General features: G+C 41.5%; 1 protein-coding gene across 2 annotated transcripts in view; it reads left to right on the top strand.

The window, feature by feature from the left end:
- The window catches only part of LOC110523958 (endoplasmic reticulum metallopeptidase 1), a 42,875-nt gene that overhangs the window by 8,550 nt on the left and 14,493 nt on the right, over nt 1-19,832 (top strand). For both annotated transcript variants that reach the window (XM_036977688.2, XM_090235040.1), the window contains exons 4-7: nt 4,494-4,621; nt 4,818-4,923; nt 6,403-6,549; nt 10,782-10,874. In XM_036977688.2, coding sequence (XP_036833583.2) covers nt 4,494-4,621; nt 4,818-4,923; nt 6,403-6,549; nt 10,782-10,874 — 474 coding nt within the window. The remainder of the gene's footprint in view (nt 1-4,493; nt 4,622-4,817; nt 4,924-6,402; nt 6,550-10,781; nt 10,875-19,832) is intronic.

The following is a 19,832-nucleotide window of genomic DNA, read 5'->3' as shown; positions in this document are numbered from 1 at the left end:
AGCTGGTGTAACTGAGTCAGGTTTTTTGGCCTCCTTGCCCGCACACGCTTTTTCAGTTTTGCCCACAGATTTTCTATAGGATTGAGGTCTGGGTTTTGTGATGGCCGCTCCAATACCTTGACTTTGTTGTCCTTAAGCCATTTTGACACACCTTTGTAAGTATGCTTGGGTTTCATTGTCCATTTCGAAGACCCATTTGTGACCAAGCTTTATCTTCCTGACTGATGTCTTCAGATGTTGCTTCAAAATATCCACATAATTTTCTTACCTCATGATACCATACATTTTGTGACGTGCACCAGACCCTCCTGCTGCAAAGCACCCACGCAACATGATGCTGCCACCCCCGTGCTTCACGGTTGGGATGGTGTTGTTCGGCTTGCAAGCCTCCCCCTTTTTCCTCCACACATAATGATGGTCATTATGGCCAAACAGTTCTATGGTCTTGATGTGCTCTATCTGCTGACTTGACAGCTTAGATCAGATGATCTTGATGTAGGCCCTACTTGTACTTCTCATCAGCATACAAATCTGCATGTTTTTTTGTCACTGCTCCAGACACTGACACATAGTAACCACCAACACTCTTGAGTTGAGCTCCCCATGCCTTTACACCTGTTGCCTTGCTTCAGTCAGGTGAAGATCTACTGTTGCGGCTTATGCAGTGCATTCGGAAAGTATTCAGACCCCTTGACATTTTCCACATTTTGTTACGCCACAGCCTTATTCTAAAATTGATTTAAAAATATATTTTTATTTTATTTGACCTTTTATTTTACTAGGCAAGTCAGTTAAGAACAAATTGTTATTTGCAATGACTGTCTAGGAACAGTGGGTTAACTGCCTTGTTCAGGGCCAGAACGACAGATTTCTACCTTGTCAGCTCTGGGATCCGTTCTTGCAACCTTTCGGTTACTAGTCCAATGCTCTAACCACTAGGCTAAGCTTTCCTCACCAAGCTACACACAATACCCCATGACAAAGTTAAACAGGTTTTTAGAAATATTAGCAAATGTATTAAAAACAAAAAAACATACCTTATTTACATTCAGGCCCTTTTCTATAAGTGTCAATTGAGCTCAGGTGCATCCTGTTTTTCATTGATCATCCTTAATGTTTATACAACTTGATTGGAGTCCACCTGTGTTAAATTCAATTGATTAGACATGATTTGGAAAGGCACACACCTGTCTATATAAGGTCCCACAGTTGACCGTGCATGCCAGAGCAAAAAACAAGCCATGAGGTTAAAAGTAATTTTCAGTAGAGCTCTGAAACAACAAGATTGTGTCGAGACACCGATCTGGGAAAAAGTACTAAAACATTTCTGCAGCATTGAAGGTCCCCAAGAACATAGAAGTTTGGAACACCAAGACTCTTCCCAGAGCTGGCCATTTGGCCAAACTGAGCAATCGGGGGAGAAGGGCCTTGTTCAGGGAGGTGAAACAGAACCTGATGGTCACTCTGACAGAGCTCCAGAATTCCTCTGCGGAGATGGGAGAACCTTCCAGAAGGACAGCCATCTCTGCAGCACTTCACCAATCAGGCCTTTATCTTCTTACGGCTGAAATCCCGTTAACGGGATCGATTTGACAACAGCCAGTGAAAATGCAGGGCGTCAAATTCAAACAACAAATCCCATAATTAAAATTCCTCAAACATACAAGTATTATACAGCATTTTAAAGATAAACTTGTTGTTAATCCCACCACAGTGTCCGATTTCAAAAAGACTTTATGACGGAAGCATACCATGCGATTATGTTAAGTCAGTGCCGAGTCACAAAAAACACAGCCATTTTCCAGCCAAAGAGAGGAGTCACAAAAAGCAGAAATAGAGAGAAAATGAATCACTAACCTTTGATGATCTTCATCAGATGGCACTCATAGGACTTCATGTTACACAATACATATATGTTTTGTTTGATAAAGTCCATATTTATATCCAAAAATCTCAGTTTACATTGGCGCGTTATGTTCAGTAATGTTTTGCCTCCAAAACATCCTGTGATTTTGCAGAGAGCCACATCAAATTACAGGAATACTTATCATAAACGTTGATGAAAGATACAAGTGTTATTCATAGAATTAAAGATATACTTCTCCTGCTTTATGGCAAATGCACACCATGCAATAATCGGAGTACAGTGCTCAGCCACCATACAGTTACCCGCCATGTTGTGGAGTCAACAAAAGTCAGAAATAGCATTATACATTTTCACTTACCTTTGATCTTCATTGGAATGCACTCCCAGGAATCCCAGTTCCACAATAAATGTTTGTTTTGTTCGATAAAGTCCATAATTTATGTCCAAATACCTCCTTTTTGTTCGTGTTTAGTCCAGTAATCCAAATGCACAAGGCGCGAGCACTAAGTCCAGACGAAAAGTCAAACATTTTTCTAATACAGTTCGTAGAAACATGTCAAATGATGTTTAGAATCAATCTTTAGGATGTTTTTATCATAAATCTTCAATAATATTCCAAACGGACAATTCTGTGACTTTCTGCCAGACCCCTGATTCAAACAGCTTTTATTCGCTCCCCCTTCACAGTAGAAGCCTGAAACAACATTCTAAAGACTTGACATCTAGTGGAAGCCTTAGGAAGTGCAATCGGACCAAATTTACACTGTATCTTGGATAGGCAACCACTTGAAAAACTACAAACCTCAGATTTTCCACTTCCTGGTTGGATTTTCCTCAGGTTTTCGCCTGCCATATGAGTTCTGTTATACTCACAGTCATCATTCAAACAGTTTTAGAAACGTCAGAGTGTTTTCTATCCAAATCTACTAATAATATGCATATCTTAGCTTCTGGGCTTGAGTAGCAGGCAGTTTACTTTGGGCACACTTTTCAACCGGAAGTGAAAATAGCTCCCCCAAGCCATAAGAAGTTATGGTAGAGCGGCCAGACAGAGCCACTCCTCAGTAAAAGGCACATGACAGACCGCTTGGAACTCTTTGACCTGAATGCCAAGCGTCACGTCTGGAGGAAACCTGGCACCATCCCTACAGTGAAGCATGGTAGAGGCAACATCATGCTGTGGGGATGTTTTTCAGCTGCAGGGACTGGGAGACTAGTCATGATCAAGGGAAAGATGAATGGAGCAAAGTACAGAGAGATTCTTGATGAAAACCTGCTCTAGAGCTCTCAGGACCTCTGACTGGAGTGACGGTTCACCTTCCAATAGGACAACGACTCTAAGCACACAGCCAAGACAAAACAGGAGTGGCTTCGGGACACGTCTCTGAATGTCCTTCAGTGGCCCAGATTTGAACCATCTCTGGAGAGAACTGAAAATAGCTGTGCAGCGACGCTCCCCATCCAACCTGACAGAGTTTGAGAGGATCTGCTTTGAAGAATGGGAGAAACTCCTCAAATACAGGTGTGCCAAGCTTGTAGCGTCATACCCAAGAAGACTCGAGGCTGTAATCGCTGCCAAAGGTGCATCAACAAAGTACTGAGTGAAGGATCTGAATACTTGTGTAAATGTGATATTTTATTTTTAATACATTTGCAAAAATTTAGAAAAAACTGTTTTTGCTTTGTCCATTATGCGGTATTGTGTGTAGATTGAGGGAGAAATATACATTTAATCCATTTAGAATGAGGCTGTAACGTAACATAATGTAGAAAACATCAAGGGGTGCGAATGCAATGCTGTCATCAAGGCAAAGGGATGCTACTTTGAAGAATCTCAAATATAAAATATATTTGAATTATTTAACACTTTTTTTGGTTACTAAAGGATTCCATATGTGTTTATTTTATAGTTTTGATGTCTTCATTATTATTCTACAATGTACAAAATAGTACAAATAAAGAGAAACTCATGAATCAGTAGGTGTCAACTTTTGACTGGTACTATACACTCAGTGGCCAGTTTATTAGGTACACCACCCCGTTCACAGAAATGGTTCACTCCTATAGACAGTAAGTCACGTGGCCATGGCTTGCTATATAAAGCAGGCAGACCGGCATCCAGTTACTGTTAGATTGAACGTTAGAATGGGCAAAATGAGTGACCTAAGCGACTTTGAACGTGGTATGAACGTTGGTGTCAGGCACGCCAGTTCCAAAAACTGAGAAATGGCCGGCCTCCTGAGCTTTTCACAACCTGGGCATTTTACCGACAGGGCAGGCTATGCATTGGGCGTGCAGTGCTGAATAGCTTTTCTGATGAACGGTTCTAAGTAGACTCAGGCTACTGTTGCTCCCACTGTGTAGCTTGTCTGATGTTTAGGCAGTAACAGTTCGGCATTAAGAGATCACTGTTGCTCCCACTGTGTGATTAGGCATTCATCCCTCCCCAGGTAGGAATTTCAGCAGCACTGGCACAGGCGCGCACACACAAACACACACTAATCTCGCTCGCCAATATTGACAAACACACCTGTGTGATTCTACGAGACTATATACGCACGCACACGTAAAGCTATTCTGACAGCATTTTTTTTTTATGACCCCATGTCACCTGTGCGTGTGATAGGTGCGAGTGATGATGCGGTGAGCTGTGCGGTGATGTTGGAGGTGCTCCACTCCCTGGCCAATCTCTCCACTCCCTTACGACACGGGGTAGTGTTCCTCTTCAACGGGGCAGAGGAGACCATGCAGCAGGTGAGAGAGAAACTGGGGACAGTAGTGAACACTGGTCAGGTCAACTAAGAGGAATTTCACAATCACATTTTGTTTTGTTTCAGCCAGAATCATAAATACTATTCCTCTGTTGTGCAAGGACACCTTTTGTTCTTGTATAATTCTATTCAATGACGTAATATGGAATGTGAAATATTTTATACTCTATCTATGTTAGGCGAGTCATGGCTTCATCACTCAGCATCCCTGGGCCAAGCAGGTCCGAGCCTTCATCAACCTGGAGGCAGTGGGGGTGGGGGGCAAAGAGTTGGTGTTCCAGACAGGTTTGTGGACACATCTTTATTAGGGCACACTGCAGCAAAATGTTTTGCAACTGCAAACAAAAAAGGGATTCAGGTGGTTCAGTTAAAATCAATGTTTATTGGTCGCATACACAGTTTAGCAGATGTTATAATGGGCACAGTGAAATGCTTATGTTAGTAGCTCCTAATAATGCAGTAAAATGTCAAACAAGTACACAAATAGGGGGCTTCCGAGTGGCGCAGCGGTCTAAAGCACTCCATCGCAGTGCTGAGGCGTCACTACAACCTCGGGTTCAATCCCAGGCTGTGTCAAAGCCGGCCGTGACCGGGAGCCCCATGTGACGGCACACGGGAGGGTTTGGTCGCCAGGATTTCCTTGTCTCATCGTTCTCTAGCAACTCCTTGTGGCGAGCTGGGCGCCTGCAAGCTGACCTCAGTTGTCAGTTGGACGATGCTTCCACTGACACATTGGTGCCGCTGGCTTCTGGGCTAAGCGAGCAGTGTGTCAAGAAGCCCGGAAGCCAGCGGCACCGATGTGTCAGTGGAAGCATCGTCCAACTGACAACTGAGGTCAGCTTGCAGGCGCCCAGCTCGCCACAAGGAGTTGCTAGAGAAGGGTCATGTTTCAGAGGACGCATGGCTCTTGACCTTCACCTCTTCACCTCTCCGTAAAGGAGTTGCAGTGATGAGGCAAGATCGTAACTACCAATTGGATACCACGAAATTGGGTATAAAAAGGGGGTAAAGTAAAAAAATAATTATAAGTACATAAAAAAACTAAATCAAGAACGTCGGGACAAATTCAGTTAACCCAGTTCAGGTGATTCAGTCAGCTTTCTTCAGTTTGGTGCCTAATGAACACGACTCAGGAACTGGGCCAATTGGAACACATTTATATAGGTGTCTGTGTCTCTGAATCAGCAACTGAACAAGCCTTCTTGCTCCTCGGGACGGAGTAGAGCTGTGTTGCACTATACTTCCTGGCAAATATCCCCATATGTCAACTTGAGGAAAGGTGTTTTAGAAAAAACTGGCCTGCTGTTGTACATTTGAATAACTTACCTTGCTTGCTATTGTTTTTGTATCCTTTAAAGCAGGGGTCCGCAACAGGTGGCCTGCAGGGATTTTAGTTTTTGGTAAAATCACCAGGAATTAAGCTAAACATTTGTTTCATTTAAGAAATCTGTTCCCAAGTATTCCCACAAGTAAAATAAAATAGAATTATATGATCGTGTCTCAATGTAATCAAGATATGTAATTGTTATTTACAAATACAATAATCTATTTTTGGACTTATTTGTGATCATTTTGCAGTGTAGAAATGATTATAATTGTGTTCTGGACCCCCAACCATTTGATCCGACAAAAATCAGCCCGCGGCTGAATCTAGTTGCCTTCCCCTGCTTTAAAGGGTCAATTCTGTATACAATTTTAAAAGTGAAATCTTCACATCTTTTACACGTCTGTCTTCTCTCGTCTCACCTTCATTGATACACACAGGTCCCGAGAACCCCTGGTTGATCCAGGCCTATAAGCATGCTGCCAAACATCCCTTTGCTTCTGTGGTGGGACAGGAAATCTTCCAGAGCAGGTGGATCCCATCCGACACAGATTTCCGCATCTACAGGGACTTTGGAAACATTCCAGGTAGGGTAAAGCTTCAGTATCAAGTCTTCAAGTAAAGTTATCAACTCTCCTGACTTTAGATCTCCACTCTGACGTCTTGTTTTCAGTCGACTGCAGTCTGCCTTCACTTTATTTGAAGCTTTGCTGTATTGTAGTTCAACATTACTGTATGAGTTCGTGTTGAACCACCCGCCTAGGATTTTTTGGTACAAAGTGGAATTAATCTACTTTTTTTTTGCAGTGGTTACAGCTGTGAGTCCTCCTGGGTAAATCGAACAGCTTTGCACACCTGCATTGTGCATTTTTAGCCTTTTTTAAATATATTTTTTAAATTTTAAATTCTTCAAGTTGTTTCAAGGTGTTGGGGATCATGGCTAGACAGCCATTTTCAAGTCTTGCCATAGATTTTCAAGCAGATTTTACTCCCAACTGTAGCTTGGTCACTCTGGGACATTCACTGTCTTCTTGGTAAGCAACTCCAATGTAGGTTTATTTTGCCTTGTGTTATAGGTTATTGTTCTGCTGAAGGGTTAATACCTCTTACAGTGTCTGGTGTAAAGCAGACTGAAGCAGATTTTTCTCTAGCATTTTGCCTGTGCTTAGCTCACCACGTTTATTTTTATCCTGAAAAACTCCCCAGTCTTTGCTGATGTCAAGCATACCCATACCATGTTGCAGGCACCACCATGTTTGAAAATAAGGAGGCAGTTACTCATTGATGTGTTGTTGGATTTGCCCCAGACATAAGGATGTTCATTTAGGCCAAAAAGTGTATTCCTTTTGTGTGTTTTTTTTTGCAGTATTACTTTAGTTGATTTACAGGATGCATGTTTTTTGAATATTTTTATTCTGTATATTTGTATTCTTTTCACTCTGCCATTTAGGTCATTATTGTGGAGTCACAGCCATTAAACTCTGTAGCTGTTTTAAAATCATCAATGGCCTCATGGTGAAATCCCTGAGCAGTTTCCTCAGTTCAGAAGGATGACTATCTTTGTGTCTGGGTGGTTTAATAGTTCATCCACAGCATAATTATTAACTCGGCCATGCTTAACGATATATTCAGTGTCTGATTTGTTATTGTTTCTCATCTACCAATCACTGCTCTTCTATGAGGCTTTTGAAAAGCTCCCTGGTCTTTGTAGTTGAATCTGTTTTGGAAATGCAATACTTAACTGAGGGACCTTACAGATGTTGTATAAATGGGGGACAGCGGAAGGAGTAGTCATTGAAAAAACTCAAATCCTGTCAAATCCTATTATTTCACACACTGAGCCCATGTAACTTATTATCAAATCAAATGTTCTTTGTCACATGCTCCGAATACAACACGTGTAGACCTTACAGTGAAATGTTTACTTACAGGCCCTTAACCAACAATGCAGTTTGAAGAAAAATAACTGTTAAAAGTTTTTACATAAAATAAACTGAAGTGAAAAAGGACAAATAATTAAAGAGCAACAATAAAATATCACTAACGAGGCAACATACAAGGGGTATCGGTACAGAGTTAATGTGCAGTTTAGTCGAGGTATTTGAGATATGTACATGTAGGTAGAGATAAAGTGACTGCATAGATGATAAACAGAGTAGCAGCAGCGTAAAAATGGGAGGAGGGGTAGCTATTTGATTAGCTGTTCAGGAGTCTTATAGCTTGGGGGTAGAAGCTGTTAAGAAGCCTTTTGGACCGAGACTTGGCGTTCCGGTACCGCTTTCTGTGCGATAGCAGAGAGAACAGGCTATGACCAGGGTGGCTGGAGTCTGTTATGTGATTTGTTAAGCAAAGTGTTTGACTTCTGAACTAATTTAGGCTTGCCTAATCAAAGGGGGTAAATACAACTATACTTTAGTTATAATTATTTTTTAAAAATGTGTAATCTATTGTTGAATTTTCTTTTCCCTTTGACCTTATGGAGTATTTTATGTAGATAGATGACAATTAAATCTATTTCAATCCCACTTCGTAACGCAACAAAATCTGAAATAATCCCAGGGTTGAATACTTACGAGACCCACTGTAAATATTTCTTATATTTTCTCCCGATTGTATTATTGTCCGATATTTGCCTTACCGTTATATCAACATCGGATGATATTCCACCTATAACAGATATCCATAAGTAGGATGAAAAAAGGGAATTTCATGCTCATCTGATCATTTGCACCCATTCTCATGATGTTATTATTGTTGTACTGTAAGAAGTCCACATTTGAATCATATTTCTTGGACAATTGATATTTTGAATGGCAATTTATGAGAATTCTCAGTGTGGGAAAATTACACTTTAATTTCCCCACTGTAAAACAGTATATTGGCAGAAACAGTTTAAGAAGGAAGTTTACATACGCCTTAGCCAAATACACTAAACTCAGTTTTTCACAATTCCTGACATTTAATCCTAGTAAAAATTCCATGTTTTAGGTCAGTTAGGATCACCACTTTATTTTAATGGGAAATGTCAGAATAATAGTAGAGTGATTTATTTCAGCTTTTATTTCTTTCATCACATTCCCAGTGGGTCAGAAGTTTACATACACTCAATTAGTATTTGGTAGCATTGCCTTTAAATTGTTTAACTTGGGTCAAACGTTTTAGGTAGCATTCCACAAGCTTCCCACAATAAGTTGGTTGAATTTTGGCCCATTCCTCCTGACAGGGCTGGTGTAACTGAGTCAGGTTTAGACCTCCTTTGCTCGCGCATGCTTTTTCAGTTCTGCCTACACATTTTCTATGGGATTGAGGTCAGGGCATTGTGATGGCCACTCCAATACATTTGTTGTCCCTAAGCCATTTTGCCACAACTTTGTAAGTATGCTTGGGGTCATTGCCCATTTGGAAGACCCATTTGCGACCAAGCTTTAACTTCCTGACTAATGTCTTGAGATGTTGCTTCAATTTATCCACATAATCTTCCTCCCTCATGATGCCATCTATTTTGTGAAGTGCCCCAGTCCCTCCTGCAGCAAAGCACCCCCACAACGTGATGCTGCCACCCCCGTGCTTCACGGTTGGTATGGTGTTCTTCGGCTTGCAAGCCTCCCCCGTTTTCCTCCAAACATAACGATGGTCATTATGGCCAAACAGTTCTATTTTTGTTTCATCAGACCAGAGGACATTTCTCTAAAAAGTACCATCTTTGTCCCCATGTGCAGATGCAAACCGTAGTCTGGCTTTTTATGGCGGTTTGGAGCAGTGGCTTCTTCCTTGCTGAGTGGCCTTTCAGGTTATTTTATTTTTATTTTTTTATTTTACCAGGCAGGTCAGTTAAGAACAAATTCTTATTTTCAATGACGGCCTAGAAACAGTGGGCACGGCAGATTTTTACCTTGGGGATTTTAGCTTGGGGATTCGATCTTGCAACCTTTTGGTTACAAGTCCAACGCTCTAACCGCTAGGCTACCTGCCACCCCAAATGTCGATTTTATGTGGATATAGGACTCGTTTTACTGTCGATATAGATACTTTTGTACCTGTTTCCTCCAACATCTTCACAAGGTCCTTTGCTATTGTTCTGGGATTGATTTGCACTTTTCGCACCAAAGTGCGTTCATCTCTAGGAGACCGAACGCGTCTCCTTCCTGAGCGGTATGACGGTTGCGTGGTCCCACTGTGATTATACTTGTATACTATTGTTTGTACATATGAACATGGTACCTTCAGGGGTTTAGAAATTGCTCCCAAGGATGAACCAAACCTTTTTCTGAGGTTTTGGCTGATTTCTTTAGATTGTCCCATGATGTAAAGCAAAGAGGCACTGAGTTTGAAGGTAGGCCTTGAAATACATCCACAGGTACACCTCCAAATGACTCAAATTATGTCAATTAGCCTATCAGAAGCTTCTAAAGCCATGACATCATTTTCTGGAATTTTCCAAGCCATTTAAAGGCACAGTCAACTTAGTGTATGTTAACTTCTGACCCACTGGAATTGTGATACAGTGAAATAATCTGTCTGCAAACAATTGTTGGAAAAATGACTTGTGTCATGCACAAAGTAGATGTCCTAACCGACTTGCCAAAGCTATAGTTTGTTAACAAGAAATTTGTGGAGTGGTTGAAAAATGAGTTTTAATGACTCCAATCTAAGTGTATGTAAACTTCCGACTTCAACTGTATATCGGTAAGTTGTCCTCCCCAAAATTGGTATTGGACCCCCAAAAACTATATCGGTCAGCCTCTAATTAGTAAATTCCATCTCCTATACTCTCCCTGGAGTCTTTCCTCCAATGTGACTCATGTCCCTCTGTCTGTAGGCATTGATTTAGCCTTCATTGAGAACGGCTTCATCTACCACACCAAGTACGACACACCCGACAGGATACTGACAGACTCCATCCAGAGGGCGGGTGAGTACTTTGGGCCACATAGCGGTAAGAACAAAGATTGTGTGGGTGGAGGGCAGTTTGTCCGTCATCAATCGGAAGCTGCAGGGAGTCGAAGAAGACCGGTACCGTGGTGTTTGGGCGGCTCAGCTGCATGGCTGGCTCAGCTTAGCTCCGCTTTGGTGTGGTTTAAGCAAGGGATAGTGGGCTACACCTGTTTGCAAGTGCTTAATTTGAGACGGATCCTGCCGGAACAGGATCCTGCACTTCTCAGATTTGACTGTTTGTTTCGGCACCTATTTAGATGATTTATTGTTTCACTGTTCGCACTGTAAACATTCTAATAAAAGCGATGAGTGTTAAATCAAGTTGCCTCGTTATTTCTCTCGCCCCCCCAGAAAGATCATTTAAAAGCGCGATCATCCTTCTGTGTAATCATTCTCTCCTGAAGCACACTGATTCCAGTCCTGCTCTCTTATTTATACATAGAGGTTATGGGGAGGGCCAGTGGTGTAAGTAACTGATCTTAACACAGGTGGTCAACTAGTGAAGAGGTCTCTATGTAATCACGTCACATAGCCTAGGCTAGTTGTCTACTGAATTTGAAACGTGGGAAAGTCAAATAAGGAAGGGATAAGAAAAGATAATTGAGTTTGATGACAAATGTACAGTAAAATCCTCTGCCTCTGACATAAAAAAAACAAAGAGCCCTCAGAAAAAGTTTTTGAACATGCCCGGACCAAGGTGTGTTTGGTGGCAGTAAGCATTGTAGATAAGGCTGAAGACGACACCCAGGTTATAGTTTACACTGAAAATGAAAAAAATAGACTCTATAGACAGTTTTTTTAGAACAGCTTTAGAAGGAGACTAAACGTCACTGCCACAAGCCCGTTCATGGCTTCGAGACAGAAATTGACTGTCTGGCGTTAAATGGATTTGACATGGGGAGTGTCGTTGTGGTCAGGTTTTGAAAACTAAGGTAGGAAAATGTGTTTTCCTTTACAAACGGTACTGTGAAGTTATTCAGAATATTTGGTTTATATGATCACGTAGGCAGGAGGCATACAGTGCCTTCGGAATGTATTCGGACCCCTTGACTGTTTCCACATTTTGTTAGGCTACAGCCTTATTCTAAAATTGATTTGAATCGTGTTTTCACCCACATCAATCTACACACAACACCACATAATGACAAAGCAAAAACCTTTTTTTAGAAAAAAAACAAAAAAAACTGATAACACATTTACATACAGTACCAGTCAAAAGTTTGAACACGCCTACTATATTGTTATGATTTTCTACATTGTAGAATAATAGTGAAGACATCAACACAATGAAATAACACATATGGAATCATGTAGTAACCAAAGAGGTGTTCAACAAAATATACACTGCTCAAAAAAATAAAGGGAACACTAAAATAACACATCCTAGATCTGAATGAATGACATATTCTTATTAAATACTTTTTTCTTTACATAGTTGAATGTGCTGACAACAAAATCACACAAAAATGATCAATGGAAATCAAATTTATCAACCCATGGAGGTCTGGATTTGGAGTCACACTCAAAATTAAAGTGGAAAACCACACTACAGGCTGATCCAACTTTGATGTAATGTCCTTAAAACAAGTCAAAATGAGGCTCAGTAGTGTGTGTGGCCTCCACGTGCCTGTATGACCTCCCTACAACGCCTGGGCATGCTCCTGATGAGGTGGCGGATGGTCTCCTGAGGGATCTCCTCCCAGACCTGGGCTAAAACATCTGCCAACTCCTGGACAGTCTGTGGATGGACAGTTGGTGGATGGAGCGAGACATGATGTCCCAGATGTGCTCAATTGGATTCAGGTCTGGGGAATGGGCAGGCCAGTCCATAGCATCAATGCCTTCCTCTTGCAGGAACTGCTGACACACTCCAGCCACATTGTCTTCCATTAGGAGGAACCCAGGGCCAACCGCACCAGCATATGGTCTCACAAAGGGTCTGAGGATCTCATCTCGGTACCTAATGGCAGTCAGGCTACCTCTGGCGAGCACATGGAGGGCTGTGCGGCCCCCCAAAGAAATGCCACCCCACACCATGACTGACCCACCGCCAAACCGGTCATGCTGGAGGATGTTGCAGGCAGCAGAACGTTCTCCACGGCGTCTCCAGACTCTCACGTCTGTCACGTGCTCAGTGTGAATCTCCTTTCATCTGTGACGAGCACAGGGCGCCAGTGGCGAATTTGCCAATCTTAGTATTCTCTGGCAAATACCAAACGTCCTGCACGGTGTTGGGCTGTAAGCACAACCCCCACCTGTGGACGTCGGGCCCTCATACCACCCTCATGGAGTCTGTTTCTGACTGTTTGAGCAGACACATGCACATTTGTGGCCTGCTGGAGGTCATTTTGCAGGGCTCTGACAGTGCTCCTCCTTGCACAAAGGCGGAGGTAGCGGTCCTGCTGCTGGGTTGTTGCCCTCCTACGGCCTCCTCCACGTCTCCTGATGTACTGGCCTGTCTCCTGGTAGCGCCTCCATGCACTGGACAATACGCTGACAGACACAGCAAACCTTCTTGCCACAGCTCGCATTGATGTGCCATCCTGGATGAGCTGCACTACCTGAGCCACTTGTGTGGGTTGTAGACTCCGTCTCATGCTACCACTAGAGTGTTGTTTAAGTGTTCCCTTTATTTTTTTGAGCAGTGTAGTTTCCTTTCTGGATTGACTGACCTTCATGTATTCTACCATAAAGGCCTAATTGGTGGAGTGCTGCAGAAATGGTTGTCCTTCTGGAAGGTTCTCCCATCTCCACAGAGGAACTCTAGAGCTCTGTCAGAGTGACCATCAGGTTCTTGAACACCTCCCTGACCAAGGCCCTTTAGCCCCAATTGCTAAGATTGGCTGGGCAGCCAGCTCTTGGAAAAGTCTTGGTAGCTCCAAACTTCTTCCATTTAAGATGATTGAGGCCACTATGTTCTTGGGGACCTTCAATTCTGCATAAATGTTTTAGTACCGTTCCCCAAATTCTCAACACAATCCTGTCTTGGAGCTCTACGGACAATTCCTTCGACCTCATGGCTTGGTTTTTTCTCTGACATGCACTGTCAACTGTGGGACCTTATATAGACAGGTGTGTCCCTTACCAAATCATGTCCAAGCAATTGAATTTACCACACTGGACTCCCAAGTTTTAGAAACATCTCAAGAATGATTAATGGAAACAGGATGCACCTGAGCTTAATTCTGAGTCTCATGGCAAAGGGGTTGAATACTTATGTAAAATAGTTTTTTAATTGTATACATTTGCAAAAATGTCTAAAAACCTGTTATTGGTTTGTCATTATGGGGTATTGTGTGTAGATTGCTGAGGATAGTTTTATTTAATACGTTTTAGAATAAGGCTGTAATGTAACAAAATGTGGAAAAAGTTAAGGGGTCTGAATACTTTCCAAAGGCACAGGATGGTTGTTACTGTGTTTTGTGTTGTGTGGGGTGGTTGTTACTGTGTTTTGTGATGTGTGGGGTGGTTGTTACTGTGTTTTGTGTTGTGTGGGGTGGTTGTTACTGTGTTTTGTGTTGTGTGGGGTGCTTGTTACTGTTTTTTCATGGCTCATGCCTCAATCAAGTATTTTTAGCGCAACCAATGTTGAGGTTGTAATATATGACAGCACCAAAAATGATTGATTTTCAATATAATTCTATCACCCAATAAGGTTTGATAAATGTCTAAAACATATACAAATATCATTTTATGGAATATCAACGGTTAACAGAATCCTATTAAGAGGAAGAAATGTGTATGTTATCTCAAATTCCAGCTTTTATTCAATAAACTCAATTGGTTGATTCAGAGGCTGCTAAATTGAAAAGGGATTGGGTTGGGCAGGTATTTCATATCTTATTTTCAAGCAAAAACATGGTGTTGCAATTTTGGTACATAAGTTGAATTGTGTCATGTTAAAGCAACATAAGGATGAGGAAGAAAGAATGATTTGTGTTGAGGCTCTGGTAAATGATAATAAGGTTAAGTGTAATATTTATGCACCAAACAAGGAGGATCCTGGGTTTTTCCATGAGGTTAAGGTTATGGGCGAAATCATTGGTGGAAATAGTGGTGGCGGGAGACTTTAACCAGGTTGAAGATGGTATCTTTGATAAAGCTACTTATTCTAAAGCTGTACCAAGGGACAGAGCAGCACCAACCTCTTAAGGATCTGACCCTTTTTTTCCCAATTTTCGCCTAAGATGACATACCCAAATAAAAAAAAAAAGAGCGCAGGAGTTCAAACTGTAGAAGCCATTTCCTACATTTTTATCTCTGGGACCCTCAGGATGACCAATCAGAGCAAGATTACTGAATGTAAGTACATTATTTACCTTCAGAGGTGAATGTCAAACCATTGGCTGTGATATATAAATATATATATATTTTTGGTGCACTCTCAAACAATAGCATGGTATTTATTCACTGTAATAGCTAGTGTAAATTAGACACTGCAGTTAGATTAACAAGAATGTAAGCTTTCTGCCCATATAAGACATGTCATTGTCCTGGGAATTTTTAAACTTTTTTTTTACTTACAACGTCATGCTAATCATATTAGTGCATGTTAGCTCAACTGTCCCGCGGTGGGGACACTGATCCCATTTGAGGTTAATGAGGGATCTGGTAGACATATGGAGACTTCCTTCTCTCAATCCCAGAGAGAAGGAATATTCATTTTATTCACATAACCATAAATATCATTCCAGGATAGATTACTTCCTAATTTCCAAGAGTATGACTAAAGAGGTGATAGATTGTAAAATAGGGGTTATTACTTTGACTGACCACCAACAGTGGAATTATGTATAGCAGTGGAGGCTGATATGTCTAAGAAAAGTGTTAGATCGAGGATGAATACATCCTTATTCTAAGACTAAACATTTCATCTTAAGTGTTTCTTTTCAGGCAAACATTGGTTCCACTGATAAATGAGTACAGTGTGGGAGGGCTATAAAGTTTATGTTAGGGGAAAAATAATAGCACAAACCAGTAGAAAGAAAAAAGTTATCCAAGAAAAGTCTGTGATCTGAAGTTTCAATTACATGAGATCTATAACAAAAAGGCTGAGTATGCAATGTTTCAGCAGAGGACCAACTTAAATGAAAAAGCAGGTTAAATTATTGGCTAGAAAATGTGTTTTTTTTAAAGATTCCAATTTTGTAATACCAGCTATCTAAAATGAAAGTGGGGAGGTACTGACTGGTACGAAATATATTGACAGTGTGTTATTCAACGCTTTATAAGTCTGAATGTAACTTAGTTAATTTGAATGCCTTTAAAAAAATAAAAAAATTGAGCTTCTGTCTCCAAATCAAATAAAATATTTGGATGCTCCTATACTAGAATCTGAGATAACAGCCATCATCACAACGAAGTCTGGAAAGTCACCAGGATTAGACGGCTTCCCGGTTAAGTATTATAAGAGGAATATTATTGACGTATTAGCCCATATATTAACACGGGTGTGCGCAGCAGCTCTGGAACTTGAGCAGCTACCTGACACTTTTACTGAGACACTCATTTCATTCATTCTCAAGAAGGATAGAGACCCCACTGACCTAGGGAGTTTTCGCCCTATCATTTTAATCGGAGTTGATTTGTAAGGTGCTCTCCAAAGTACTAGCCAATGAGGCTGGAGAAGGTTCTACCTCATATTATTCACACATATCAGGTGGGATTTGTAAAAAAGTAGAACTTCCACAGACAATCTAAGACGTTTGCTTCACCTCGTGGCTGAGTCAAAAAGAGGATGCCACTCAGGTGGCAGCCCTTTCCCTTGATGCGGAGAAGGCATTCAATAGGGTGTGGTGGGGCTTTTTGACATATACCGTTAAAGTTTGGCTTTGGCCCTGGGTTTATCAGGTCGGCCATATTCCCAGGCACCTTGCCATGGTTAAATGCGGTGGTTTGTTTTTTCAGTTTTGCATGAATGATGCAATCTTGGATTTAATAGTCACAGTGGGTAAAACATCTATGCATTTCTACTCAGTCCCCGTATCGATGTTATTCTAAGAGGCTACCCGGAACATGTCACATTTTATTAGTCGGTGTGGGGGCACCGGTTAGTTGAGGTAGTAGGTAGAGTTAATTAAAGTGGCTATGCATAGATGACAGTAGGCAGTGGTGTGGAGAAGGGAGGGGGGGGGGGGGGCGCAATGTGAATAGTCTGGGTAGCCATTTGATTAAATGTTCAGGAGTCTTATGGCTTGGGGGTAGAAGCTGTTTAGAAGCCTCGTGGGCCTAGACTTAGGCCCTCGTGGGCCTAGACCGCTTGACATGTGGTAGCAGAGAGAACAGTCTATGACTAGGGTGGCTGGAGTCGTCGACAATTTTCAGGGCCTTCCTCTGTCACCGCCTGGTATAGAGGTCCTGGATGGCAGGAAACTTGGCCCCAGTGATGTACTGGACCGTTCGCACTACCCTCTGTAGTGCCTTGCTGTCGGAGGCCGAGCAGTTGCCATACCAGGCAGTGGTGCAGCTGTAGAACCTCTTGAGGAGGACCCATGCTAAATCTTTTCAGTCTCCTGAGGGGGAATAGGTTTTGTATCCCAGTCCGAGTGATCAAAATCATGTTGAAGCATGGATTGGTCAGATCAGCATTGAATAGTCTGTAGCACGGGTACTTCCTGTTTGAGTTTCTGCCTATAGGAAGGAAGAATTAAAATGGAGTCGTGATCAGATTTGCCGAAGGGAGGGCGGGGGAGGGCCTTGTAGGTTTTTCAAAAAGTTGAGTAGCAGTGGTCCAATGTTTTGTCAGAGCGAGTGCTACAGTCAATGTGTTGGTAAAACTTCGGTAGCGTTTTCCTCAGATTATCTTTGTTTAAATCCCCGGCTACAATAAATGCGGCCTCAGGATATGTGGTTTCCAGTTTGCATATAGTACAGTATAGTTTTGAGAACCATGTTTCCATGAAACAGAGTATGTTACAATCACTGATGTCTCTCTGGAAGGAGCTCCTCGTCCTGAGCTCGCTCTGAGCTCGTTAATTTGTGGATTTGCATAGGAAAACATACATTTATTTGGGAGGTAGGGCTTAGACAAGGCCTGTGTGCACTAGGGGATCTACAGTTGATGTCGGAAGTTTACATACATACAAGTTTACATAGCCAAATACATTTAAACTCAGTTTTTCACCATTTCTGATATTTAATCCTAGTACAAATTCCCTGTTTTAGGTCAGTTAGGATCAGCAATTTATTTTAAGTATGGGAAATGTCAGAATAATAGTAGAGAAAATGATTTATTTCAGCTTTTATTTCTTTCATCACAATCCCAGTGGGTCAGAAGTTTACATACACTCAATTAGTATTTGGTAGCATTGCCTTTCAATTGTTTAACTAGGGTCAAATGTTTTGGGTAGCCTTCCACAAGCTTCCCACAATAAGTTGGGTGAATTATGGCCCATTCCTCCTGACAGAGCTGGTGTAACTGAATCAGGTTTGTAGACCTCCTTGCTCGCACACGCTTTTTCACTTCTGCCCACACATTTTCTATGGGATTGAGGTCAGGGCTTTGTGATGGCCACTCCAATACCTTGACTTTGTTGTCCTTAAGCCATTTTGCCACAACTTTGTAAGTATGCTTGGGGTCATTGTCCATTTGGAAGACCCATTTGTGACCAAGCTTTAACTTGCTGAGTGATGTCTTGAGATTTTGCTTTGATTAAATGTTCAGGTACGCAAGTTGAGAACAAGTTCTCATTTACAATTACGACCTGGCCAAGATAAAGCAAAGAAGTTCGACACATACAACAACACAGAGTTACACATGGAGTAAAACAAACATAGTCAATAATACAGTAGAAAAATAACTCTATATACGATGTGAGCAAATGAGGTGAGATAAGGGAGGTAAAGGCAAAAAAAAGGCCATGGTGGCGAAGTAAATACAATAGCAAGTAAAATACTGGAATGGTAGATTTACAGTGGAAGAATGTGCGAAGTAGAAATATAAATAATGGGGTGCAAAGGAGCAAAATAACTAAATAAATACAGTAGGGGAAGAGGTAGTTGTTTGGGCTAAATTATAGATGGTCTATGTAACCGGTGCAGTAATCTGTGAGATACTCTTATACCTCCTAAAATCACATGCATATCTTAACAAAATACTTAAATTTTTCATATTATATGTATTGGATGGAAACTTGACAAAGGGGATATACTTTCCAAGTTACAATATTTCGTCTATACAGTTTTTAATGTCATCACAAAATGAAAAGCAATATTACATTTGTTTTCCATAGCTCTTTACTGACCGTTCCCCACATTTTTATGTTAGAATTATTGTCCTCACAGGACAGTTTTGACACTATGCATTCGGGCAAGTAGCGTTCTCCTGGCATCTGCCAAACCCAGATTCGTCCGTCGGACTGCCAGATGGTGAAGCGTGATTCATCACTCCAGAGAATGTGTTTCCACTGCTCCAGAGTCCAAGCTTTACACCACTCCAGCTGAAGTTTTGCATTGCGCTTGGGTGATTTTAGGATTGTGTGCGGCTGCTCAGCCATGGAAACCCATTTCATGAAGCTCCTCTCAACAGTTATTGTGCTGACATTGCTTCCCGAGGCAGTTTGGAACTCGGTAGGGAGTGTTGCAACCAAGTCCACTAATTTGAAGGGGTGTTCACATACTTTTGTATATATATAGTGTATCTTAGCCTTTTGCATTGGCCTATTTGTTTAAGGATGATGTTGTCTTTGCATAGAATGCAACACATTCATGTATCTCATCCTCCCACTGATCCCTCTGTCTGTTTAATGATTGATCTATTGCGTTGTGTTGCTGTTTGCTTAATGATTGATATATTGCATTGTGTTTGCTTAGCAAATGCTTTTATTGAAAGCAATTGCCGACTAATTATACCAGTGAATCCCTACAGCCATTCGGGCTGTTGCCTTCTAAAGGGCACATGGGCAGTATAATCCAGATGGGATTTGAACAGATAAAA

The sequence above is a fragment of the Oncorhynchus mykiss genome, chromosome 5 (genome assembly GCF_057628025.1).
Source record: "Oncorhynchus mykiss isolate SJ-2025 chromosome 5, ASM5762802v1, whole genome shotgun sequence".
NCBI lineage: Eukaryota > Metazoa > Chordata > Actinopteri > Salmoniformes > Salmonidae > Oncorhynchus > Oncorhynchus mykiss.
This window is presented reverse-complemented; position numbering and strand designations above follow the sequence as displayed.